This window comes from Lynx canadensis, chromosome X, assembly GCF_007474595.2.
Source record: "Lynx canadensis isolate LIC74 chromosome X, mLynCan4.pri.v2, whole genome shotgun sequence".
NCBI lineage: Eukaryota > Metazoa > Chordata > Mammalia > Carnivora > Felidae > Lynx > Lynx canadensis.
Genome location: NC_044321.2, coordinates 69,782,830 through 69,810,604, shown reverse-complemented (window position 1 = coordinate 69,810,604; position 27,775 = coordinate 69,782,830). Strand labels below are relative to the sequence as shown.

Here is a 27,775-nt window from a genome sequence, read left to right as displayed (position 1 = left end):
TGAACTTGTCAAATAAGGCCTTTGTTGTTTTGAGGTACATTCGGTATATATCCAGTGTGTTGGAAGTTTTGTAATCATAAATGGATATTGAATTTCATCAAATAATTTTTCTACATCTATTGAGATGATCATACTTTTATGGTTCATACTGTTAATACTGTGTATCACTTTGATTTGTGGAGTTGAACCGTCCTTCCATTTCTAGAATAAGTCCCACTTGATCATGGTATATTACCCTTTTAACATATTGTTGAATTTGGTTTGCTGATATTTAGTTGAGGATTTTTGTATCTATGTTCATCAGGAATATTGGGACATATATATATATTTTTTACTTTTGTAATATACTTGACTGGTTTTGGTGTAAGCATAAGTGTAACTCTAAAATGAATTTGGAAGCTTTCCTCCTATTCAATTTTTTCAGAGAATTTGAGAAGGATAGGTATTAAATCTTTTTTGAATGTTGGTACGATTCATCTGTGAAGTCATTTGGTCTTGGGCTTTTGTTTATTGGGAGTTTTTTTTTTTGATTCAGTCTCTTTATTAGTAATTGGTGTATTCAGATTTTCTATTTCTTTATGATTCAGTTTTGGAAGACTAATTTTCTAGGAATTTATCCATTTCTTCTAGGTTATCCAATATGTTAATTTTTATAGTAGTTTCATATATGTAGTGGCATATAATTTTTAATAGTAGTTTCTTATTATCCTTTTTATTTCTACGTTATCTAGTTTTAACTTCTTTCATTCCTGATTTTATTTGAGCCCTCTTTTTTTTCTTAATCTTGATAAAAGTTTGTCAATTTTATATATCTTTTTGAAGAACCTGCTCTTAGTGTCATTGATCTTTTCTCTTTTTTTAGTCTCTATTTCATTTATATCTGCTCTGATCTTTATTATTTCCTTCCTTCTACCAGCTTTGGGGCTTTGTTCTTTTTTTCCTAGTTCCTTTAGTTGCAACATTAAATTCTTAATTTGAAATTTTTCTTTTTCCTTGATGTTGGCCTGTGTCACTGTAAATTTTTTCTTAAAACCACTTTTGCTGCATCTCCTAGATCTTGCTACATTGTATTTCCATTTTCATTTGTCTCAACGTATTCTTTTTTAAGGATTTTATTTTTTAAGTAAACTTTGCACCCATTGTGGGGCTCGAACCTACAACCCTGAGATCAAGAGTCACATGCTCCACCAATTGCGCCAACCAGGCATCCCATGTCTGAATGTATTTTTGACTTCCTCATTGACCCATTGTTTGTTCAGTAGTATGTTGTTTAATCTCCTCACATTCATGATTTTTTTCCCAGTTTTCTTACTGTAATTGATTTCTAGTTTCATATCACTGTAGCCAGAAAAGAAGTTTGATATAATTTCAGTCTTCTGGAATTTATTGAGGCTTGTTTTGTGGCTTAACATGTGAACTGTTTTGGAGAACGTTCCACATGCATTTGTGAAGAATGCATATTCTGCTGGTTTGGGAATGAATGTTCTGTATATGTCAACTAAGTCCACCTGGTCTAACATGTCAGTCAAGGTCAGTGTTTCCTTCTTGATTTTCTTTGTGAATTCATTGATGTATGTGGGGTGTTAGTCCCTCATTATTATTGTGTTGCTGTCTTTTTTTTCCTTTTGGTCTGCTAATATTTGCTTTATATATTTTGGTGCTTCTATGTTGGGTGCATATATAATTACAAATGTTATATCTTCTTGCTGGATTGACACTTTTATCATTATGTAGTATCCCTCTGTCTTTTATTATTATGTTCTTTGTTTTAAAGTCTATTTTGTGTGATTTAAGTATAGCTATAGCAGCTTTTTGTTTCCATTTGCATGGAATATACTTTATCACTTCACTATCAGTCTTTGTGTGTCCTTCCTTGTAAAGTGAATCTCTTGTAGGCAGTGTATAGATGGTCTTATGTTTTTATCCATTCAGCTACTCTGTATCTTTTGTTAGGAGAATTTAGTCCATTTGCCTTTAAAGTAATTATTGATTAGTATGCAGTTATTGCATACTAGTAGGTACATATTGAGAAGGACTGGACTTGTGAGACTCCTCTATTGTGTGCCCTAGCACCAGGGTAGGGTTTTTGGCAAGATTGTGTCTTTGCTTCTCCTACCATCTGGGTGTGGTTTTTTTATTCTTCATTGTGGAGAAGCACCTCATCTAGTTTTCACATATATTTCAGAGGGAAATGATCCATATGTAGGTTTGGTGTGTCCTTGGGAAGAGATTAATGCAGGATCTCATGTTACTGCCTTGCAGAAATCCTCTACCTTCTATTATTTAGATAAAGAAACGAGTGGTCTCCTGTAGGGGTGAGAAAATGTATATGAAGCATCAAAGAATCAAGTGTTGCCCTAGTTTTCTCCTTTCAATATTCTCCAACATTAAAGAGATTTCATGATATCCATGGCACTAATTTATGAGTGAAAGTAATTTTAATTTGCTTAACCCAATCTAGTGTTCAATATATTTTATGTTATTAAAGATGACATGATATAATAGCTATTATTTATGAAATGTTTGCTTAGTACTGTGTTAAATAGTTTGCAAATACTAAGTTATTTAATTCTTTTTTAAAAATGTTTAGTTTTGAGAGAGAGAGAAAGAGAGAGGCAGAGCGTGAATGGGGGAGGGGCAGGGAGAGAGGGAGACACAGAATCTGAAACAGTCTCCAGGCTCTGAGCTGTCAGCACAGAGCCCGTCATAGGGCTCGAACTCCTAGATCATGAGATCATGACCTGAGCTGAAGTTGGATGCTTAACCGACTGAGCCACCCAGGTATCCCAAGTTATGTCTTATTACATTTCTGTAAAAGTAGTATATTTTTTCCTCTTTTGCAGATGAGGAAGCAAATTAAGAGAATTGAAATAACTTGTCCAGTGTCACATATCTGTTAGGGGAAGAACCAGGATTCAAACCCAGGTCCATTTGATAGCAAAGCCTGTGCTCTTTTACTAAGAGAAGCTGTAGGGTTGGAAAACGGACACAAATACTAGACTTCATGGTCAAGAGACCTGATTCAAATCATGACTGTCACTGATTAGTTATGTGATTTAAGTTGTTTTCCTCAACTGTAAAATGTGGCTAGTTCACACAAGAGTCACTGCAAGGGTCCAGTAGGATATATGTAAACAGTTGAAGTATGGCTGGTGAGGTGTGACAATAAAATGCAGCAGGTTTCCTAAAAGGCTTTTCCTTTGGAATCATTGTGAATATGTTCAGCCTTGATTTTGGAGGGAAGTGTAGGAAAAAATCCTTGGAATGAATTCACAAATTTTTATGGATTTGAAACAAATGCCATTTTATCTTCAGGTCACTGATGTCCTTTTTTAAAAATTAAAAAAAAATGTTTATTTTTGAGAGAGAGAGAGAGAGAGAGACAGAGTGTGAGTGGGAGAGAGACAGATAGAGAGGGAGACACAGAATCTGAAGCAGGCTCCAGGTTTCGAGCTGTCAGCACAGAGTCCAACACGGGGTTGGAACTCATGAACTGCGAGATCATGACCTGAGCCGAAGTTGGATGCTTAACCGACTAAGCCACCCAGTTGTCCCTAGGTTACTAAAATCCTAATAACAGAAGCTTAATTTGCAAATGACAATTCTTAAATAGGGAGAATTTTTTTCCCATAGAGTTCCAAAAGATGCTAGGTTGATTGAGACAGTTATTTGCAGAAATTTTGATAAACCAGCCCCTTTCTAGATATTACTAATTTTAACTTGTTTTATTCAGTGGGTTTGGATTAGGATACATTTCACACAAATTATAAATCTACATGCAAAGGTAATTGATTGTACATACACATTTTTTCATTGCCTGTCTCCCTCCCTCCCTTCAGCCTCCTCCACTTGAGCAATTTCTTTAATATTCACCCTCTTTTGAAAAGAAAACATAAGAAAAATCGTTTTCTATTATATTTTCTATTCTCATTTTTGTTTGTTTGTTTTTAACTTTGAAATTACAACTATCCCTACCTCCTTGGGGGTTTGAAGAATATCAATCAGCTTTACAGCTAGAAGCAGAATAATCACAGATTCGTCCTATAATTTCCTTTTTTCCCCATTAATGAAAACAGTTTGATTAGCTTTTCCATGACATAAGAAGGGTTAAATTTTAGGATCTGTGATTAGTCTCAAGTAGTGGAGAGGAAATTAGCAGTCCTCAGTCCTTGTCAGTTGTGTCCTCATTCTTGTCTATCTCTCTTCCTTCTTAGATTTGTCTGTAAACCTAGCTATGCCTCGCTGGCACTAAACTCTGGTAATTGCCAGTGAAAGGACATTGGAGACTCCTGTCAATGTGTTTTCCTGTATCCACACTTTGCAAGGAGAGGAGGAGGAGGATTACATACAAACCTATGTGCTAGGCACTGCTTTAAGTGCTTTCGTTCCTATTTTACAGATAAAGAAACTGAGGCTTTAAAGTTAAGGTTATTGGCTGAGGTCATGCAGCTAGTAACACACACAGTGGGATTTGAACCAAGCTTCTTCTGATCTGAAAGCCTTGATTAATAGCACTGCATCAGTTCTCTTAGTTAACAGTTATTACCATGTATTAAGGGTTCCAAGATGACCAAACTAATGTCTCGGCTCTAAAGTTGCTCCTAGTGAAGTCAGAGGAAACATTCACGTAGTTCTAATTATAGGACAGTATAACAGAGGTCTTATATAGAAGTATATGCAGAGCTATGGAAGCACAGAGATTGTTTTTTTCTGGCTATAGACCTGCAAGCCTCACAGAAGATGATGTTGGATTTGAGTAGTTCTGACTGGTTTGACTAATTTCATCATTAGTTTTGTGATGCTGTAGTATTTTGTGCATAGGGAGTGGCATTAATAAAAGCAGAGACTTGCAGGCACTTGACTCACTCAGGCAATGCTGAGTGTTTGGTTGGGGGTGATGTATTGGATGCGTGGCAGAGAAGGGTGATTTCCAGAGATATGGGTGGAGAGTGAAGTTGGAAGTTTTGAAGGGTCCTGTAGTGATGCTAAGGATTTTGGATTTGACTCTAGAGGCATTAGTGAGCCATTAAACATCTTTAAGCCAGGGAGTGTGGAAATGTAATCTGCCAAGACCTGATCATATGGCTGTAATGTAGAGGTTAGATTGGAAGGAGAAGACACTAAAAACAAGGAAAACTTTGAGGCCACTAATGAATATATAAGATAAAAGATAGGGTCTGAAATAAGTCAGCAGTGGTAGGGATGGCAAAGATAGAAGGGTTTTGAGAAATGAATTAGAATTGACACAGTGAGGAAGGAATGATGAGTGAATTCAAGATTTTTTAGCATAGGCAGTTGTAAGAATGGTATTGGTATTTAATGAAATGGGGAAACTGAGAGGTGAAACCAAATTGGGGATGGGTAAACAATAATAAAATTTTTTGACTTGTAGAGATTAAAGTTAATCAGAGATATTTAATGAATGGACTTGTCCAATAAGCTGATGACTCATCTGTATTTTCAGCTCCAAAATAGCTGTGAGTCTGGAGCCCACCAATCTGTTCAGATTGCAGATACCGATTTGTAAGTCATCAGCGGAGAAGTGATAATTGAGTCAGTAGGAATACATGAGATCACAGAGGAAAACAGGAATTGAGGGCAACCTTTTTACATTTACCTACTCATCTATCTGCTTTGGTTGTCTACAAGTGGATTTGAATGGGTGGACTAGTGTCAATGACTAATAATTCTCAACATAGGAAGGTCTCCGTCCAGCTCTAATTACTGGGGACTCAGCCTGGTATTTCATTCTAGGAGACTGATGTGACTGCCAAAGCAACTTAATGTAGCCTCATGAGACACTTTTAAAACCAAATAAGGGCCTGGTCTTCCTCTCTAACATTAGATTTGCATAAACTACCAAGGAGGCCCACCTTCCTTGATCTTGGAATGAACATATGGTGAAAGGAGCTTGTTTTCTTGTGTGTCAGGTATGTGGAGCTTTTAGTAAATGAGAATTTGTGTAGATAGTAAATTCAGTATATTCTCTAGTCTATTCTATTATTTGTCAACCAGGAAGGTAGAAACATGTCATGATTTTTTATAGTATTACAATCAAATTTAAATGGGATAAATTCCCTTTTAATATGCATTGTATTTTGTAGTCTTTATAGCTGGCAAATCAATACTAGTAGACATAACACACTGTTATTTTCCTACTCTTATACAGAAAGATATTTGCACACATTAAAGTTGAGAAATGCAATAAAATTGGTTGTATTTTAGGTCCTGGAAATGAATAGTCCCTCCAGCTCTGGCACTAGAGTAGATGTAGTCATGAAATTATTTTCCCATTTTTGTTATCCAGATGAATTAGAGAAGCAAAAATTAGACTTAATTCCATGTAATGTCTGTAAACAGATCTCATTGCCTTTACTTACAGTAAGTCAGATCCCAGGATTTGTATTATATGCTTATGTTTATAATTTTAAATATTCCAATTTTGTAGATTATAGAAGACAATATTTATAGTGGAAAGAGTATAGATTTTGGGGCATGATATGCCCTGTGCTTTAATCCAGGCCATTTCTTAGCTGAGTGAGTTAAACAAGATACTCAACTTCTTGGTTGTTTTTTTCTAATTTTACGATAGGGATAATTATAGCACCAATCTCTCAGGATTCTTGTGAACATTAAGTGATAGTGACTAGAAAATGACAAGCTCCATAATACATATTATTCTATTTTTCTCCTTTCCCTTAACATGAATTAAGGCAGCATTTCTCAAAATATGTTTGTTGAACCCTAATCCCTCTAAATGATTTTTCAAAAAAAAAAAAAAAGCTCATATATCAACTAATTTTTTCCCTCTTGGTGAGAACAGACATTAACATATTTAACAGTACCAAGAAGCTCTATCTTAAATCATTTTTTTTTGGTAGTTTAATTTTTTTAGAACCCAGCATTTTCCAACTTTATTTTGTCATTGTATCATTTTATTTTCTTGGAACACCTATTAATAGATTATGTTATTAATGGGGTACATTTTGGAAAAGGTGAATTTAGTAATCAGGTCCAGGTGCTATTTTTTTATTTTTGAGTATAGTTGACACACAATGTTACATTAGTTTCAGGTATACAACTTAGTGATTTGACAAGTTTATACATTATGCTATGTTTTTCCCAAGTATGTGATATCTAAGTATTTGGCTTCATTGAACCACAGGTACATTATAATATCCTGTGGAGTAAATAATGCTACCCAGTTTAGAATTTTGGGATTATGTTGCAATGGATAGGATTAGGCTTTAGGAGAACTGAGTTGTTTTTTTTTATTTTTTTGTAATATTTATTTCTTTTTGAGAGAGAGAGAGTGAAAGAGAGAGAAAGAGAGCACGAGCAGGGAAGGGGCAGAGAGAGAGGGAGACGCAGAATCCGAAGCAGGCTCCACAGAGTCCAACGCGGGGCTCGAACTTGTTAACTATGAGATCATGACCTAAGCCAAAGTTGGAGGCTTAACCGACTGAGTCACCCAGGCACCCCTAGGAGAAATGAGTTTTAATCACAGTTCTGCCAATGGTAGCTGTGTAGCCCTAAGCTAGTGACTGAATTTCTACATAGACAAGTCTTAGTATCCTTATCTGTAAAATGATACCTTATCTGCCTCACAAGATTGTTGGAAAAACCCATGAAAAAATAGTTGTGAAAATAATTTTGAAAATTAAAAATGCTGTCTGTGGAAGGGGTGGTATTACTAACAAGGAAATGGAATTATAGGAACAGTGAATATAGAATAGGGGAGACCTAGAGGTTGATCTGTGCTGCTTCCCTTTTCAACTCCTGTATTTTTAATAATTAAAACAATTTGTGGGTGAATGTGCCTGAATGTCTGTAGCTCTGTCTTTTGTCAATGTCTTGTACTTGCTTACAGAAGGCATTTCCCACTATGGGATGTAGTTTAGCATCATGTCACTATGGGTGTTACTGAATATTCAATACTGAGTTATAATTATCATGCACAATGGAAAAGAAGATTCTTAGGATTTAATAGGCTCTAATAATTTATTACAGTTTTGAGATGTGGAAAGGTTGAAAAATTGTACCGTGAGCATATTGTTACTACCTAGATTCTGCCATTAAATTTTTGCTGTATTTGCTTTATTACATAACCACCCATGTATTCATTTTTCTTTCTATTATTTCATCTTATTCTTTATATGTTGTACACAATCTAGTACCTTCACTCTGGAACACATCAGCATGCATATTATTAACTAGAGTTCAGTATTTATTTATGGTTCTTTTTTCAGGATAAAATTACATGCAATGAAATGCACAGATCTTACATGTACCATTTAATAATGGGAAATGCATACACTTGTGTAATAACTACCATCCTAATCGAGATAAATAATGTCATTACTCTAGAAAGTTCTCTCATGTCCTATCCAAGTCAAGTCCTGCCCTTACTCCCACTCTGAAAGGCAATCTCTCTTGGGATATTTTTTACTGGATGTCATATCATTGGAATCATGAAGAATGTACTCTTTTTGGGTAAAAGGTTTTTTCAGTTAGCATACCTTTTGAAATTCATCTGTGTTGTTACCAGTAGTTTATTCATTTTCATTGATGAATAGTATCAATCCTGTAGATACACCTCAGCTTACTTATCCATTCTCCTACTGGTGGGTATTTGAATTCCCACCAGTTTGGAGCTCTTGAGTAATAAAGCTACTATGAAAAAGCTTGTACAAGTATTTTGTGAACACACACTTTTCTGGTTTGTAAATACCTAGGAATGTAATTACTGGGTCATAGTGTAGATATATGTTTAGTTTTTTCAGAGACTGCCAAGCAGTTTTGCAGTGTTTGTACCATTTTACATTCCCACCAAAATGTATGAGCATTCTGGCTCATTGGTGAATACACCAATATCTGGTATCGTCAGCCTTTTTAATTTTAACTGTTCTGGTGGATGTGTAGTGGTATCCCATTATGTTCATTTTTAATGCTTGTTTTAATGTGTACTTCTCTCCCATCCAAGTACTAACCTGGCCTGACCCTGCTCAGCTTCTGAGATCACATGAAATCGGGCACATTCAGGGTAGTATGGCCATAGACTAATGTGTACTTGTTTAATGACTAATGATGTTGAGTACCTTTTTATGTGCTCATGAGCCACATCTATCTTCCTTTGTGAAATGTCTGTTCAAACCCTTTGCCCATTTTAAAATTTGAATATTTGTCATATTATTAAGTTGAAGGAAATTTTTACATATCCTAGATACCAGTCCTTTGTCAGATGTGTTTTAGGAATATTTTCAACTAGTTTGTGCCTAACCCATTCAGTTTTTAAAAATGTTTTTTTAATTTATTTATTTGTTTATTTATTTTTTCATTCATTTGTTTATTTATTTAGCCAGGGAGGGGCAGAGAGAGAGAGAGGGAGGGAGAGAATACCAAGCAGGCTCCACAATGTCAGTGCAGAGCTGGATGTGGGGCTCAATCTCATGAACCATGAGATCATGACCTGAGCCGGAATCAAGAGTCAGACACTCAGCCAGCTGAGCCACTCTAGCATCCCGGAGCATCTTATTTATGACCTTGTGGTGACTTAAAAGAAATCTAAATATCTCAACAAGAAATAAAGACAGTTGTGGTTTTTTTTAAACACCCAGGATATTTTCTAGTTTTGTTGAATGTTATATTTAGAGGATGGGAAGGGATGGTGGAAGTATTCTCAGACAAGGGGAAAGAGAGTATACATTTCTTTTGGAAAGACCACTAATTCTAATACCCCCTCTCTCTTTACTCTTCCCTCTTCTCTATACTGGCTGTTGCCCACCTTCTCCTTCCGCCGTTCCCTCTGACCCAACGGATTACAGTTTCCAGGTTTCTTGATTCCAGTATGTTAATAAGGGTGGCCATCTAGAATTGTTACTATAGCTGAAATTCTATCTAAATTTTAAAGCCCACTAAAGATTCTTTTTTTTTAATGTTTATTTATTTTTGAGAGATACAGAGTGTGAGTAGGGGAGGGACAGAGAGAGGGAGACACAGAATCTGAGGCAGGCTCCAGGCTCCTAGCTGTCAGCACACAGCCTGACGTGGGGCTCAAACTCAGGTGCCATGAGATCATGAACTGAGCAGAGGTTGGATACTTAACTGACTGAGCCACCCAGGTGTCCCAAAGCCCACTAGAGATTCTGGATGGTATATGAATTTGCATTATCTCTGAGAGAACTATCGTATTATAAGTAAAGTACTGATCTGTATTACTAGATACACTTTCACAGATGTTTGATTTAACCATTTTCTGTGTTAGAGCAAGAAAATGATTAGTGGTAAAATACTTGAGCCTAAAGTCTGACTGTTCTGAAGGCCTATGTCAACATTTAGTTGAGGAGAAAATACATCAGAATATTGAGGGAATCTCCAGTAGCATTATGGATGAGTAATTTTGGATATTACATTAAAGGTTTTAGTTGTTGTTTCATATTAAAAAGAGCTTTTATAGATTTTTATTTTGTTAGAGAAAGATTCAGAGAAGCAAAATTGAAATAAAAGACAAAACCAAGAATGTGTCCCACCCCACAACCAGAGTGGATATTGTAGGTGGGACTAAGTGTACTTTGGGTCTCATCATACAAAGAATCAGTAAACACGAAGAGTTTTTCAAGAACTGGGAAGCCTAGTATGTAGTTCAGAATTAAAGAGTTCTTTCTGGTTGCTACACTGGTAACCTTCCTTCCTACTTAAGGAAGTTAATCAAACGTCCAATGTCTGCAAGGTTTACCTGATCTTAATTAGAAGACTTCTGGGTTCTCTAAAACAGAATGACGATCTTCAAAGAACTGTGGAATGAAGAATTAATAGTTCACCCAGTTATCAATGGGAATACTGTTCTTACTTTACTTATCACAAAAGTCTTGATGTGAATAATTGTGTCCAGGATCTACTTTTATTTTTGGCCCCGAAGGCTGAGAATAACACAGGACCACTAGATCTAGAGTAGCCAGTTGTGTGTGTGTGTGTGTGTGTGTGTGTGTGTGTGTGTGTGTGTGTGTTGGCATGGGTTATGGGTTTGGTAGTGGTGGTGACTGACAGTGGACATTTAATTGTTTATAGAAAACTTAGCAGTTTTTTCCACTGGCTTTCCTTGAGATCTACCAAGGTTTTTCTCCCTAGCCAGTTTTTTAAAACCAAGGAGTCAAATTTGTTCATGTTCCCTGCTCAATGCCCATATTAAGCTGTTCACAATCCCTGATCAGTGGCATTTGATCAGTGGAGAAATCTCTGAGGAGGCCAAAGAGATTTTTTAACTCCTTATACAATGAAAAGTTACCTTTGGGATCTGAGAGGCCCACTTGTATTTCAGCCTGGTATTTCAAACATCCCAATTAGGTTTTGATCTCTGAGGTAGCAATATTGAAATGATTTGAAGGGTTCAGGGTGGTTTGCTGATGGAATTCAATGACTTGATTTTTATACCCTTTTCTTTACTCTTATTTTTTCTTGTTACAGAAGAAGCTACTATGGAGGAAACTGGGCCAGTTTTAGCTTTTCAGGACTGTTGTCCTGGCTAAAGGAATACCAGGTAAACTTAGTTGATTTTTAATCTACTATGTTATATTTTGTATCACACAATAACCCTACATTGAAGAAAACCCTAAGCTTCTGTACAATAGACTGATGCCACATTTTTATTTATTTAACAAAAATTATGCAGTCTTTTTAGCTAATATTCTTCCAATGCCTTCAAAATATAGTTATCACTTTTTATTTATTTATTTTTTTTTCAACGTTTATTTATTTTTGGGACAGAGAGAGACAGAGCATGAACGGGGGAGGGGCAGAGAGAGAGGGAGACACAGAATCGGAAACAGGCTCCAGGCTCTGAGCCATCAGCCCAGAGCCCGACGCGGGGCTCGAACTCACGGACCGCGAGATCGTGACCTGGCTGAAGTCGGACGCTTAACCGACTGCGCCACCCAGGCGCCCCTAGTTATCACTTTTTAAATATACAGTACATAGATAAGTTGGCAGAAGAGTACATCATATATATTTGATACCATTTTTCTCATTATATGCCCAAATATAAGACAAGATTTTTTTCTCTAAAATAATCTTTCAGAAAAATATTCCAGTTGTTCATAAAGTCTCACATATTACTAGTTGTTCTTTCAGTCAGTATATGTTGAAAAAAAAAAACAACTATTTGGGGAAGATACATTAATTTTAAATGATCTGTGTCATTGGTGGTTTTACATATTTATAGAAGCCATCTGACAGAATCAGTAAAAACAAAAAGCAAGGAAAGAAGTTTAATGTATATTTAGTAGTTTTTATTCTAAGGTAGGATCTTGCTACTACAACTGTTGGATATCATTGTAAAGAAATTTTTGTAGAGGACATTTACAGCATAGTAATATGGGAGTTGGTTATGTCATGGAGTTTACTGAATTTTATGACAGATTTAAAAAGCTATCCTAATTTTATGTGAACAGTACATGTGGCTTGAAATGAATTTCCTACTGAGAGTAATTCCATCATACATGGAATCAGAAACTGCTGTATCTCAAAAGAATTTAGACAGTTGGGAAAGGTAGATGATATATCCTAGAAAATTGTATTCAGTTAGCTAAAAATCATATAGCTAAGACTTATTAAGCACTTAACATGTGCCAAGCACCACACTAAGCATTGTAGTTGCACTGATTAATTTATGATACAACACTTAAAAAGTGCTTCTGGTGATGACAAAGACACTGATGTTGAAGATGCAGTGAAGATTCAGTTTGAATAATATCATTGCATGAAATAAGAGTTCGGAGAAACAACCGATATTTTTAAAGTAATATTGCATGTAATACAAACTGTATAAATCAAGAAACTAAATGTTACAAGTAGACATTTAACTGTTTTATTTTTGTGCCTTAAATATTCATATATTTGTGTTGATCAGAAACCCTATTTTGAACCTTATTCTTATTAGGAAGTATGTACAAATGTGGGTCATCTTATTTAGTATATTTAGCAATAATAGTACTTCCATGAAAAAATTTAGTCTAGATGCTCACAACAAACACAACAAAAGTACCTCAGTTGTCTGAATGGAAAATATCTAGTGAGTGAAGGGAATTTTATAAAATGAGTTTTGCTAATAGGTTAGATTTATTAAAATAAAAATATTTTTATAGACATTTCTTTTATTTTGGTGCTCAGCATCTTGACTCTCTCACCATATCCTTTCCTTGTTTGCTCTTTGTCTCCTGCTCCACTGTCTTTTCTTCAGACTGGTAACCCCTATGTCTACACATTCAGAGTTCTATGTTTTACCTCCTCTCTACCTATATTGGGATTTTAACACTAATAATAACAGTTATAATAAAAAATGTCTACCCTACTTTTCTTCAGTTTAAAATGTTAAATTCAGGACAAAAAATCTTTTAAGATAATTATTATCCTACTTTATGAAATCTGTTAAGTTTAGAAATTTTCTGAGTTGAATTTACTTCAAGGATATTATAGTTATATTTTACTACTAGTTCTTTGAGAATATATAATACATTAAAAAAAATTTCTCTGACAAGATATGTGCCAAATAGTTTAAAATTTTAAACAGGTTAAAAATTGATTCTTGACATTTGGAAAAGGCATATCTTGACATTTCCAAAAATCTCCTGTGTTCAAATATTGCTGTACATACAATTTAGGTCCATAAAATGTAGTTAGGAATTATTGAAAATTTGTAGGGCCACTTCCAACCATTACAATTTACATACATTATTATACATTATTGTTTCTATTGTCTTTATGAATATAAAATATTTAGAGGGGGGCCTGGGTGGCCCAGTTGGTTAAGCATCTGGCTCCTGCTCAGGTCCCAATCTCACATTTCGTGGGTTTGAGCCTCTGTGAGATACCAGCTCAGAGCCTGGAGCTTGCTTCAGATTTTGTGTCTTCCTCTCTCTCTCTGCCCCTCCCCTATTCATGCTCGGTCTCTCTCTCTCTCTCTCTCTCTCTCTCTTTCTCTCTCTCTCTCAAAAAAATGAATAAAAATTAAAAAAAAATTAAAAATATATTTAGAGTCACTTATTATACAGATCTTAGTTATAGTGAGCTGAATACTTTTCAAAAATACTTTTGCATATAATCAAAATTTGACATGACTAGTGACTAACCTTCAAAGACCTAAAAGTAAGTAGAATGAAGTAATTGTGAGCCTGCTGTTTGGACAACAAAATGCAAAAACTTTATTATTAACAAGTAAAATGTACAACAGACACACTTGATTTTCAGCAGATAGAGGGTTAGTTGTTCTAGTTCTTAAACAGTGTCAAAACAGGCACATCCAATGTCCAATGACTGCATCAAAATGTCAGATATCCTGATAGAAATCTGTAAACAAGAGCTAGGTTTTGATAGGATAGGTTTTTACACAATTTTCTTCTCCTTCCTTTGACATGGTACACTATGCTAGAGTCACTTCAGAATTTTGATGGGATCAAAGGGAAAGCATTAATTTAGAAAGATATACAGTTTTACAGAAAAGTAGAGGATCACGTTGCTCAATTTAATTAAAATTTCTCATCTGTATTTTGTTTAGGAAAACAGTGACATTGTGAATGAAAATCCAGCATGGCAAGAGCACATTCTTGAAAATGAAGAAGCTATTGCTCTTAGCAGGAAGGACAAAACCATTCAACATGTGGAAGTATTTTGTTATGCCAGGTATGAAAAGTATTAATTTAGGGTAAACTGAGTTAATGACTTCTTAATTCACATGTATTCAAAAGAAGCCAACATATGACTGACATTGGTTGCTAAAAGTCGAATTGATATGATGGTTTCCCTTTTTTAAAATAGAACTTTCAGTTTTCTCTGCTTAGATGATGATTATGATAATAACATCCTAAATTAATGACTTGTGTCTTACAACAGTCCTGTGCTGGGATAGAGCACATAGTACTAGTTGCAGCTTTTACAGAATCCCCAGTGTAGCTAAAAGAGATTCATTTAAGGTCACATGGCTTGAAAAAGGCCACACATAGGCTAGATAGTGGTAGAGCTCAAGTTTAAAACCCAGGATAATTTAATTCTACTCCAGTGTTCTTCTAACTCTTCTGAGATAATATTCAGTGTAGGGTGCCTGGGTGGCTCAGTCAGTTAAGCATCCGACTCTGATTTCAGCTCAGGTCATGCTATCATGATTTGTGAGATTGAGCCCCATGTTGGGCTCTGTGCCGAAAGCATGGAGCCTGCTTGGGATTCTTTCTCTCCTCTCTCTGCCCCTCCCCTGCTCATGTGCATGTACTTTGTCTCTCTCTCTTTCAAAATAAATAAACTAAAATAAAAGGTAATATTTATCATAGCAAAATGGGAAATACACAGCACTATTCTTAGATAATACTTAGTGTAGCAAAATGGACAATTATAATTTTGAATTAAAAAAATCAGAATGACTGGTCATGACATTTGGAGACATTTTTGAAAATCAGGAGAGAATATTGGGAAGTCATATTTTAAGTGTCTCTTTCTAAGTGAGAATTCATTATATTTTTTTAAGTTTTTATTTTCCAGTTTGTTAATATACACTATTATTTGAGTTTCAAGTGTAAAATATAGTGATTCAGCAGTTCTATATGTACATCACTGGGTGCTCATCATGACAAGGGCACTCCTTAATCCCTATCACCTATTTAACCCATCCTTGCACACACCTCTCTTCTGGTAACCAACCATCAGTTCTCTATAGTTAAGACTCTGTTTCTTGGTTTGTCTAATTTTTTTCCCTTTGCTCATTTGCTTTTTTTTTTCTTAAATTCCACATATGAGTGAAATCGTGATGGTATTTTGTCTATCTCTCACTGACTTATTTTGCTTAACATTTTACTCTTTAGCTCCATCCATGTCATTGGAGAGGGCAAGATTTCATATTTTTTGTATGTCTGAATAATATTCCTTGTATATATCAGTTGATGGACACTTGGGCCATTTCCATGTATTGACTATGGTAAATGATGCTGCTATAACCATAGGGGTGTATGTATTCATTTGAATTATGGTTTTTGTGTTCTTTGGGTAAATACCAATAGTGCTATTGCTGGATCATAGGGTAGGTCTTTTTTTTTTTCTTTTTCTATTAAGTTTTTTTTTATTTTATTTTATTTTATTAATTTTATTTATTTATTTATTTTTATATATATGAAATTTATTGACAAATTGGTTTCCATGCAACACCCAGTGCTCATCCCAAAAGGTGCCCTCCTCAATACCCATCACCCACCCTCCCCTCCCTCCCACCCCCCATCAACCCTCAGTTTGTTCTCAGTTTTTAACAGTCTCTTATGCTTTGGCTCTCTCCCACTCTAACCTCTTTTTTTTTTTTTTCCCCTTACCCTCCCCCATGGGTTCCTGTTAAGTTTCTCAGGATCCACATAAGAGTGAAACCATATGGTATCTGTCTTTCTCTGTATGGCTTATTTCACTTAGCATCACACTCTCCAGTTCCATCCACGTTGCTACAAAAGGCCATATTTCATTTTTTCTCATTGCCACATAGTATTCCATTGTGTATATATACCACAATTTCTTTATCCATTCATCAGTTGATGGACATTTAGGCTCTTTCCATAATTTGGCTATTGTTGAGAGTGCTGCTATGAACATTGGGGTACAAGTGCCCCTATGCATCAGTACTCCTGTATCCCTTGGATAAATTCCTAGCAGTGCTATTGCTGGGTCATAGGGTAGGTCTATTTTTAATTTTCTGAGGAACCTCCACACTGCTTTCCAGAGCGGCTGCACCAATTTGCCTTCCCACCAACAGTGCAAGAGGGTTCCCGAATCTCCACATCCTCTCCAGCATCTATAGTCTCCTGATTTGTTCATTTTGGCCACTCTGACTGGCGTGAGGTGATACCTGAGTGTGGTTTTGATTTGTATTTCCCTGATAAGGAGCGACGCTGAACATCTTTTCATGTGCCTATTGGCCATCTGGATGTCTTCTTTAGAGAAGTGTCTATTCATGTTTTCTGCCCATTTCTTCACTGGGTTATTTGTTTTTCGGGTGTGGAGTTTGGTGAGCTCTTTATAGATTTTAGATACTAGCCCTTTGTCCGATATGTCATTTGCAAATATCTTTTCCCATTCCGTTGGTTGCCTTTTAGTTTTGTTGGTTGTTTCCTTTGCTGTGCAGAAGCTTTTTATCTTCATAAGGTCCCAGTAATTCACTTTTGCTTTTAATTCCCTTGCCTTTGGGGATGTGTCGAGTAAGAGATTGCTACGGCTGAGGTCAGAGAGGTCTTTTCCTGCTTTCTCCTCTAAGGTTCTGATGGTTTCCTGTCTCACATTTAGGTCCTTTATCCATTTTGAGTTTATTTTTGTAAATGGTGTGAGAAAGTGGTCTAGTTTCAACCTTCTGCATGTTGCTGTCCAGTTCTCCCAGCACCATTTGTTAAAGAGGCTGTCTTTTTTCCATTGGATGTTCTTTCCTGCTTTGTCAAAGATGAGTTGGCCATACGTTTGTGGGTCTAGTTCTGGGGTTTCTATTCTATTCCATTGGTCTCTGTGTCTGTTTTTGTGCCAATACCATGCTGTCTTGATGATGACAGCTTTGTAGTAGAGGCTAAAGTCTGGGATTGTGATGCCTCCTGCTTTGGTCTTCTTCTTCAAAATTCCTTTGGCTATTCGGGGCCTTTTGTGGTTCCATACAAATTTTAGGATTGCTTGTTCTAGTTTCGAGAAGAATGCTGGTGCAATTTTGATTGGGATTGCATTGAATGTGTAGATAGCTTTGGGTAGTATTGACATTTTGACAATATTTATTTTTCCAATCCATGAGCAGGGAATGTCTTTCCATTTCTTTAAATCTTCTTCAATTACCTTCATAAGCTTTCTATAGTTTTCAGCATACAGATCCTTTACATCTTTGGTTAGATTTATTCCTAGGTATTTTATGCTTCTTGGTGCAATTGTGAATGGGATCAGTTTCTTTATTTGTCTTTCTGTTGCTTCATTGTTAGTGTATAAGAATGCAACTGATTTCTGTACATTGATTTTGTATCCTGCAACTTTGCTGAATTCATGTATCAGTTCTAGCAGACTTTTGGTGGAGTCTATCGGAGTTTCCATGTATAATATCATGTCATCTGCAAAAAGCGAAAGCTTGACTTCATCTTTGCCAATTTTGATGCCTTTGATTTCCTTTTGTTGTCTGATTGCTGATGCTAGAACTTCCAGCACTATGTTAAACAACAGCGGTGAGAGTGGGCATCCCTGTCGTGTTCCTGATCTCAGGGAAAAAGCTCTCAGTTTTTCCCCGTTGAGGATGATGTTAGCTGTGGGCTTTTCATAAATGGCTTTTATGATCTTTAAGTATGTTCCTTCTATCCCGACTTTCTCAAGGGTTTTTATTAAGAAAGGGTGCTGGATTTTGTCAAACGCCTTTTCTGCATCGATTGACAGGATCATATGGTTCTTCTCTTTTTTTTTGTTAATGTGATGTATCACGTTGATTGATTTGCGAATGTTGAACCAGCCCTGCATCCCAGGAATGAATCCCACTTGATCATGGTGAATAATTCTTTTTATATGCTGTTGAATTCGATTTGCTAGTATCTTATTGAGAATTTTTGCATCCATATTCATCAGGGATATTGGCCTGTAGTTCTCTTTTTTTACTGGGTCTCTGTCTGGTTTAGGAATCAAAGTAATACTGGCTTCATAGAATGAGTCTGGAAGTTTTTCTTCCCTTTCTATTTCTTGGAATAGCTTGAGAAGGATAGGTATTATCTCTGCTTTAAATGTCTGGTAGAACCCCCCTGGGAAGCCATCTGGTCCTGGACTCTTATTTGTTGGGAGATTTTTGATAACCGATTCAATTTCTTCGCTGGTTATGGGTCTGTTCAAGCTTTCTATTTCCTCCTGATTGAGTTTTGGAAGAGTGTGGGTGTTCAGGAATGTGTCCATTTCTTCCAGGTTGTCCAATTTGTTGGCATATAATTTTTCATAGTATTCCCTGATAATTGTTTGTATCTCTGAGGGATTGGTTGTAATAATTCCATTTTCATTCATGATTTTATCTATTTGGGTCATCTCCCTTTTCTTTTTGAAAAGCCTGGCTAGAGGTTTGTCAATTTTGTTTATTTTTTCAAAAAACCAACTCTTGGTTTCGTTGATCTGCTCTACAGTTTTTTTAGATTCTATATTGTTTATTTCTGCTCTGATCTTTATTATTTCTCTTCTTCTGCTGGGTTTAGGCTGCCTTTGCTGTTCTGCTTCTATTTCCTTTAGGTGTGCTGTTAGATTTTGTATTTGGGATTTTTCTTGTTTCTTGAGATAGGCCTGGATTGCAATGTATTTTCCTCTCAGGACTGCCTTCGCTGCGTCCCAAAGCGTTTGGATTGTTGTATTTTCATTTTCGTTTGTTTCCATATATTTTTGATTTCTTCTCTAATTGCCTGGTTGACCCACTCATTCGTTAGTAGGGTGTTCTTTAACCTCCATGCTTTTGGAGGTTTTCCAGACTTTTTCCTGTGGTTGATTTCAAGCTTCATAGCATTGTGGTCTGAAAGTATGCATGGTATAATTTCAATTCTTGTAAACTTATGAAGGGCTGTTTTGTGACCCAGTATATGATCTATCTTGGAGAATGTTCCATGTGCACTCGAGAAGAAAGTATATTCTGTTGCTTTGGGATGCAGAGTTCTAAATATATCTGTCAAGTCCATCTGATGCAATGTCTCATTCAGGGCCCTTGTTTCTTTATTGACCGTGTGTCTAGATGATCTATCCATTTCTGTAAGTGGGGTGTTAAAGTCCCCAGCAATTACCACATTCTTATCAATAAGGTTGCTTCTGTTTATGAGTAATTGTTTTATATATTTGGGGGCTCCGGTATTCGGCGCATAGACATTTATAATTGTTAGCTCTTCCTGATGGATAGACCCTGTAACTATTATATAATGTCCTTCTTCATCTCTTGTTACAGCCTTTAATTGAAAGTCTAGTTTGTCTGATATAAGTATGGCTACTCCAGCTTTCTTTTGGCTTCCAGTAGCATGATAAATAGTTCTCCATCCCCTCACTCTGAATCTAAAGGTGTCCTCAGGTCTAAAATGAGTCTCTTGTAGACAGCAAATAGATGGGTCTTGTTTTTTTATCCATTCTGATACCCTATGTCTTTTGGTGGGCGCATTTAATCCATTTACATTCAGTGTTATTATAGAAAGATACGGGTTTAGAGTCATTGTGATGTCTGTATGTTTTATGCTTGTAGTGATGTCTCTGGTACTTTGTCTCACAGGGTCCCCCTTAGGATCTCTTGTAGGGCTGGTTTAGTGGTGACAAATTCCTTCAGTTTTTGTTTGTTTGGGAAGACCTTTATCTCTCCTTCTATTCTAAATGACAGACTTGCTGGATAAAGGATTCTCGGCTGCATATTTTTTCTGTCTAGCACACTGAAAATCTCGTGCCAATTCTTTCTGGCCTGCCAAGTTTCAAAAGAGAGATCAGTCACGAGTCTTATAGGTCTCCCTTTATATGTGAGGGCACGTTTACCCCTTGCTGCTTTCAGAATTTTGTCTTTATCCTTGTATTTTGCCAGTTTCACTATGATATGTCGTGCAGAAGATCGATTCAAGTTACGTCTGAAGGGAGTTCTCTGTGCCTCTTGGATTTCAATGCCTTTTTCCTTCCCCAGTTCAGGGAAGTTCTCAGCTATAATTTCTTCAAGTACCCCTTCAGCACCTTTCCCTCTCTCTTCCTCCTCTGGGATACCAATTATGCGTATATTATTTCTTTTTAGTGTATCACTTAGTTCTCTAATTTTCCCCTCATACTCCTGGATTTTTTTCTCTCTTTTTCTCAGCTTCCTCTTTTTCCATAACTTTATCTTCTAGTTCACCTATTCTCTCCTCTGCCTCTTCCATCCGAGCTGTGGTGGTTTGCATTTTGTTTTGCATTTCATTTAAAGCGTTTTTCAGCTCCTCATGACTGTTCCTTAGTCCCTTGATCTATGTAGCAAGAGATTCTCTGCTGTCCTGTATACTGTTTTCCAGCCCAGCGATTAATTTTATGATTATTATTCTAAATTCACTTTCTGTTATATTATTTAAATCCTTTTTGATCAGCTCATTAGCTGTTGTTATTTCCTGGAGATTCTTCTGAGGGGAATTCTTCCGCTTGGTCATTTTGGATAGTCCCTGGTGTGGTGAGGACCTGCAGGGCACTTCCCCTGTGCTGTGGTGTATAACTGGAGTTGGTGGGCGGGGCCGCAGTCAGTCCTGATGTCTGCCCCCAGCCCACTGCTGGGGCCACAGTCAGACTGGTGTGTGCCTTCTCTTCCCCTCTCCTAGGGGCGGGATTCACTGTGGGGTGGCGTGGCCCGTCTGGGCTACTTGCACACTGCCAGGCTTGTGATGCTGGGGATTTGGCGTATTAGCTGGGGTGGGAAGGCAAGGTGCAAGGCGGTGGGGGGGCAGGCTTAGCTCGCTTCTCCTTAGGTGATCCACTTCAGGAGGGGCCCTGTGGCAGCGGGAGGGAGTCAGATCCGCTGCCAGAGGTTTGGCTCCGCAGAAGCACAGAGTTGGGTGTTTGGGCGGAGCGAGCAATTTCCCTGGCCGGAACTGGTTCCCTTTGGGATTTTGGCTGGGGGATGGGCGGGGGAGATGGCGCTGGCGAGCGCCTTTGTTCCCCGCCAAACTGAGCTCTGTTGTCCGGGGGCTCCGCAGCTCACCCTCCCTTTGTCCTCCAGCCTTCCCGCTTTCTGAGCAGAGCTGTTAACTTATGACCTCCCAGACGCTAAGTCGCGCTTGCTGTCGGAACACAGTCCGTCAGGCCCCTCAGCTTTTGCCAGCCGGACTCGGGGGCTTTGCTTGGCTGGCGAGCCGCCCCTCCGCCCCGGCTCCCTCCCGCCAGTCCGTGGAGCGCGCACCGCCTCGCCGCCCTTCCTACCCTCTTCCGTGGGCCTCTCGTCTGCACTTGGGTCCGGTGACTCCGTTGTGCTAATCCTCTGGCGGTTTTCTGGGTTATTTAGGCAGGTGTAGGTGGAATCTAAGTGATCAGCAGGACGCGCGGTGAGCCCAGCGTCCTCCTACGCCGCCATCTTCCTGTCTCTCCCTCTATTAAGTTTTTAAAAATAATTTATTTTTTAATTTATATCCAAATTAGTTAGCATATAGTGCAACAATAATTTCAGGAGTAGATTCCTTAATGCCCCTTACCCATTTAACCCACCCCTCCTCCCTCAACCTCTCCAGCAACCCCCTGTTTGTTCTCTGTATTTAAGAGTCTCTTATGTTTTGTCCCCGTTTTTATATTTTTTTGCTTCCTTTCCCTTATGTTCATCTGTTTCATATCTTAAAGTCCTCATATGAGTGAAGTCATATGATATCTGTCTTTCTCTAATTTCGCTTAGCATAATACCCTCTAGTTCCATCCACGTAGTTACAAATGTCAAGATTTCATTCTTTTTGATTGCTGAGTAATACTCCATTATGTGTGTGTGTGTGTGTGTGTGTGTGTGTGTGTGTGTGTGTACATTTTATTTATTTCTTTATCCACTCATCCGTTGATGGACATTTGGGCTCTTTCCATACTTTGGCCATTGTTGATAGTGCTGCTATAAACATTGGGATACATGTGCCCTTCTGAAACAGCATACCTGTATCCCTTGGATAAATACCTAGTAGTGCAATTACTGGGTTATAGGGCGGTTCTATTTTAATTTTTTGAGGTACCTTCATACTGTTTTCCAGAGTGGCTGCACCAGTTTGCATTCCCACCAGCAGTGCAAAAGAGATCCTCTTTCTCCGCATCGTCGCCAACATCTGTTGTTGCCTGAGTTGTTAATGTTAGCTATTCTGACTGGAGTAAGGTGGTATTTCATTGTAGTTTTAATTTGTATTTCCCTGATGATGAGTGATGTTGAGCATTTTTTCATGTGTTTGTTGGCCACCTGGATGTCTTCGTTGGAGAAGTGTCTATTCATGTCTTTTGCCTATTTCTTCACTGGATTTGGTTTTTGGGTGTTGAGTTTGATAAGTTTATAGATTTTGGATACTAACCCTTTATCTGATATGTCATTTGCAAATATCTTCTCTCATTCCATCGGTTGCCTTTTAGTTTTGCTGATGGTTTCCTTCACTGGGCAGAAGCTTTTTATTTTGATGAGGTCCCAGTAGTTCATTTTTGTATTTGTTTCCTTTGCCTCTGGAGACGTGTTGAGTAAAACGTTGCTGTGGCCTAGGTCAAAGAGTTTTTTGCCTGCTTTCTCCTGGAGGAATTTAATGTCTTCCTGTCTTACGTTTAGGTCTTTCATCCATTTTGAGTTTATTTTTGTGTATGGTGTAAGAAAGTGGTCCAGGTTCATTCTTGTGCATGTCACTGTCCAGTTTTCCCAGCACCATTTGCTGAAGAGACTCTCTTTATTCCACTGAATATTCATTCCTGCTTTGTCAAAGATTAGCTGGCCATACGTTTGCAGGTCTATTTCTGGGTTCTCTATTCTGTTCCACTAATCTGATTGCGTATTTTTGTACCAGTACCATACTGTCTTTTTTTTTTTTAAATATGAAATTTATTGTCAAATTGGTTTCCACACAACACCCAGTGCTCATCCCAATAGGTGCCCCCTCAATGCCCATCACCCACTTTCCCCTCCCTCCCACCCCCCATCAACCCTCAGTTTATTCTCAGTTTTAAGAGTCTCTTATGTTTTGGCTCCCTCCCTCTCTAGCCTTTTTTTTTTCCACCCCCTCCCCCATGGTCTTCTGTTAAGTTTCTCAGGATCCACATAAGAATGAAAACATATGGTGTCTCTTTCTCTGTATGACTTATTTCACTTAGCATAACACTCTCCAGTTCCATCCACATTGCTACAAAAGGCAGTATTTCATTCTTTCTCATTGCCACGTAGTATTCCATTGTGTATGTAAACCACAACTTCTTTATCCATTCATCAGTTGATGGACATTTAGGCTCTTTCCATAATTTGGCTATTGCTGAAAGAGCTGCTATAAACATTGGGGTACCAGTGCCCCTATGCATCAGCACTCCTGTATCCCTTGGGTAAATTCCTAGCAGTGCTATTGCTGGGTCATAGGATAGATCTATTTTTAATTTTTTGAGGAACCTCCACACTGTTTTCCAGAGCGGCTGCACCAATTTGCATTCCCACCAACAGTGCAAGAGGGTTCCCGTTTCTCCACCTCCTCTCCAGTATCTATAGTCTCCTGATTTGTTCATTGTAGCCACTCTGACTGGTGTGAGGTGAATTACCATACTGTCTTGATGACTACAGCTTTTTTTTTTTTTGGTTGATTTTTTTTGTTTGTTTTTGATTTAACTTTATTTTTTATTTTTTAAAATTTACATCCAAATTAGTATATAGTGAAGCAATGATTTCAGTAGATTCCTTAATGCCCCTTACCCATTTAGCCCATCCCCTCTCCCACAGTCCCTCCAGCAACCCTCAGTTTGTTCTCCATATTTATGAGTCTCTTTTGTTTTGTCCCCCTGCGTGTTTTTATATTATTTTTGTTTCCCTTCCCTTATGTTCATCTTTTTTGTCTCCTAAAGTCCTCCTATGAGTGAAGTCATATGATTTTTGTCTTTCTCTGACTAATTTCACTTAGCATAATAGCCTCCAGTTCCCTCCACGTAGTTGCAAATGGCAACATTTCATCCTTTTTGATTGCTGAGTAATACTCCATTGTGTGTGTGTGTATGTGTATATACGTATATATGTATACATATATGTATGTATACATATATATATGCATATGTGCACATATATACGTATATACACATATGCATATATATATGTATACATATATACGTATATACACATACACACACACACACACACACATATATATATATATATATATATATATATATATACACACACCTCGTTTTCTTTATCCATTCATCCATCGATGGACATTTGAGCTCTTTCCGATGATTATAGCTTTGTATTTAATACATCTTGAAGTCCAGGATTGTGATGCCTCCAGCTTCGGTTTTCTTTTTTCAGGATTGCTTTGGCTATTTGGGGTCTTTTTTTGGTTCCATATAAATTTTAGGATTGTTTGTTCTAGCTCTGTGAAGAATGATGGTGTTATTTTGATAAGGATTGCTCTTTTGCTCATTTTGTAATTTGAATGGCTTTTTCTTGTGGGTTTTTGAGAGTTCTCTATATGTTTTATATATGTGTCCTTTGTTAGGTATATAGTTTGCAAATATTTCCCCCATATCTTAGCCTGTCTTTCATTCTCTTTAAGCAGGGTATTTTGTAGGTGAAATGTTTTAAATTTTGATGAGGTTCAGTTTATCACTTTTTTCTTTGGTATAGATCCCGAAGATTTTCTCTTATTTTTTTTTTTTAATTTATAGTTTTATGTTTTACATTTAAGTCCATAATATACTTTGATATACTTTGAGTTAATTTTTGTATAGGTTTGAGGTTTAGGTCAATGTTAATTTTTTTGTTTTACATATGGTTATCCAGTTGTGCCATTTGTTGTAAAGGCTGTTTTTCCTCCAGTGAATTAATGTGCATATTTTCAAAAATCAGTGGGCTGTACTTGGATGAGTCTATTTGTGGATTTTATGTTCTATTCCATTGACTTGTAGGTCTTTTCTCACACCAGTACCCCATTGTCTTGATTACTGCAGCTACATATTAGGACTTAAAATCAGGTAGAATAATTCCTCCAAATTTTATTCTTTTTTGTCAAGATGGTTTTAGCTATTCCAGAGTTTGAGCCTTTCCATGTAAATGATTTGAGAAGCTTTTCTAAGTCTAGAAAATGTTGTTGGAATTTTTTTGGAATTGCATAGCATTAATGCTAAATCAGCTTGGGGCATTGATACCTTTTTATTTTGAGTTTTCTATTTCATTGACAAGTTTTGTCTCTCCAGTTATGTAGGTCAACTTTGATTTCTTTCTACAGAATTGTGTAATTGTCACAGTCTCAATTCTGTGCATGTTTTGTTACTTGTATACCTAAGTATTTACTTGTCTGTGGGGCAATTATAAGTGGAATTGTCTTTTTAATGTTGGCTTTCATATGTTCATTATTGGTATTTAGAAATGCAGTTGGTTTTTATGCATTGATTTGAATCCTGAAATCTTGCTGAATTCACTTAGTAGTTCTGGGGATTTTTTTTTAGAGATCCCTTGGGATTTTTATGTACACAGTCATGTCTTCTACAAAAAGGAACAGTTTTATGTCTTCCTCTTCATTGGCTTTTTTTAAAGAGTCTATTTCCTATTGGGAGTCATGTGTTTTTCTGTACAGAGCCACATACCTCAGGTTAATTGTGTTTTCTACTTATCCTTAGCCTCACTTAAGTGAGCATTTTTTCTTTTTTCAGAAAGGAGGTTATAACTTCTTGATGGCTTTGTAATTTTATCCTAATGGTGGTCAATCATTAGGATCTCTCACTTGCTAATTTTCTTGGTTTTGTACACTAGATGTGCACATCAAATCCACAATCTGATCAAATGACAGGTTATCAGAATTCCTACACTTTATTGGTCATTCATACCAAGATTTTATTATAGCTTGTTGCTTCAAACAAATAGAAGTCAAACTTCAGTCCTTGATACACTACATAATATAGAATACTGTTTTCAGTATTTTGCTAAATTTCCAAAATATCATGTAACTACAGCTTTTTAATAATATGAATAATGACATATGACTTGTTTTCTGATTTTAGACCAGATGTGTTAGCTAATTTATAGAGATGATGTTATTAGTCCAAAATCTATGATTAGATCCTCACGTATGCCGCTTGTTATTTTGTCAAGGGAGAATAGAATATATATCTCATGGCTATAAACAGTATTGTAGCCATAACCAGTTGTCTCTTGATTTTTAATTTTTGATTACAAAAAGACCAGGACAAGGATGCAAATAAATCAGTGCAAACTCATCACCACTGCTTGGAAAATACCTCAAAGTACATGGAAAATCAGTAACCCCAGCCTCTGATATAAACATATAGGATACTGCATTATTTTTTGTTGTTGTTGAGTTTACTTGTTTTCAGAAGTAATTCTGAAGTGTTCAACCTTAAAGGTTTTAGTGATTTTTTGAACATTAAATTTAGTACTTTTGGTTATTGAAAAATTGGTCTAAATACTAAAATAGAAATTGTAGTGATAAACGTATTATCATAACGTTTGCCCACATATCACAGTCCATCAAGAACTATCCAGATTGTTTTGTTACATCAGAGATTTATTATCCTGAATGCTGCTTGAAATAAGTATGATAATATCCAGTTTGAGCCAAAAATACTTTTGCTATACATAGATTTTTTTTTCACTGAAGCAAATTTTGTAATTATGTAATTGGTTTATGGAAAAGAACTGAAAAAGAACTAGCATTTATTGGACATTGTGTATGTGGCAACTGCTATAACTTGGTGCTTTACATATCTTATTTCATTCAGTCTATAGTGTAGCCATGTACATGAGATGTTGGTGTATATCACAGATGAATAAACTGAAGCTCTGGGAGAGCTAGAGATAGCAGAGCCAAGGTTTGAAGCCATGTCTGTCTAACTCAGAAGCTTGTTTTGTTTCCATTTTTTCATGTTGTATTTTACACACAACAAGAGAACCATTGCATCACGTGAATAAAGTATTTCCTTTGTGAAGACTAGTACCTAAAGAGGTACATTTACTTCCTTACTTTACCAGAATACTATTTAGTAAAGTAGTAAATCTGTAATGAGGAATTAAAAATGCCTAACTCCCAGTGTTACAAAGTAAGGGGTGAATCCAGTATCCTTTAGTTGTGACTGTAGTTTATACACC

At 36.8% G+C, this 27,775-nt stretch overlaps 1 protein-coding gene across 2 annotated transcripts in view; it reads left to right on the top strand.

Annotated features, from left to right (window-relative positions):
• The window catches only part of CHM (CHM Rab escort protein), a 272,466-nt gene that overhangs the window by 47,458 nt on the left and 197,233 nt on the right, over positions 1-27,775 (top strand). For both annotated transcript variants that reach the window (XM_030305231.1, XM_032592095.1), the window contains exons 3-4: positions 11,464-11,536; positions 14,549-14,673. In XM_030305231.1, coding sequence (XP_030161091.1) covers positions 11,464-11,536; positions 14,549-14,673 — 198 coding nt within the window. The remainder of the gene's footprint in view (positions 1-11,463; positions 11,537-14,548; positions 14,674-27,775) is intronic.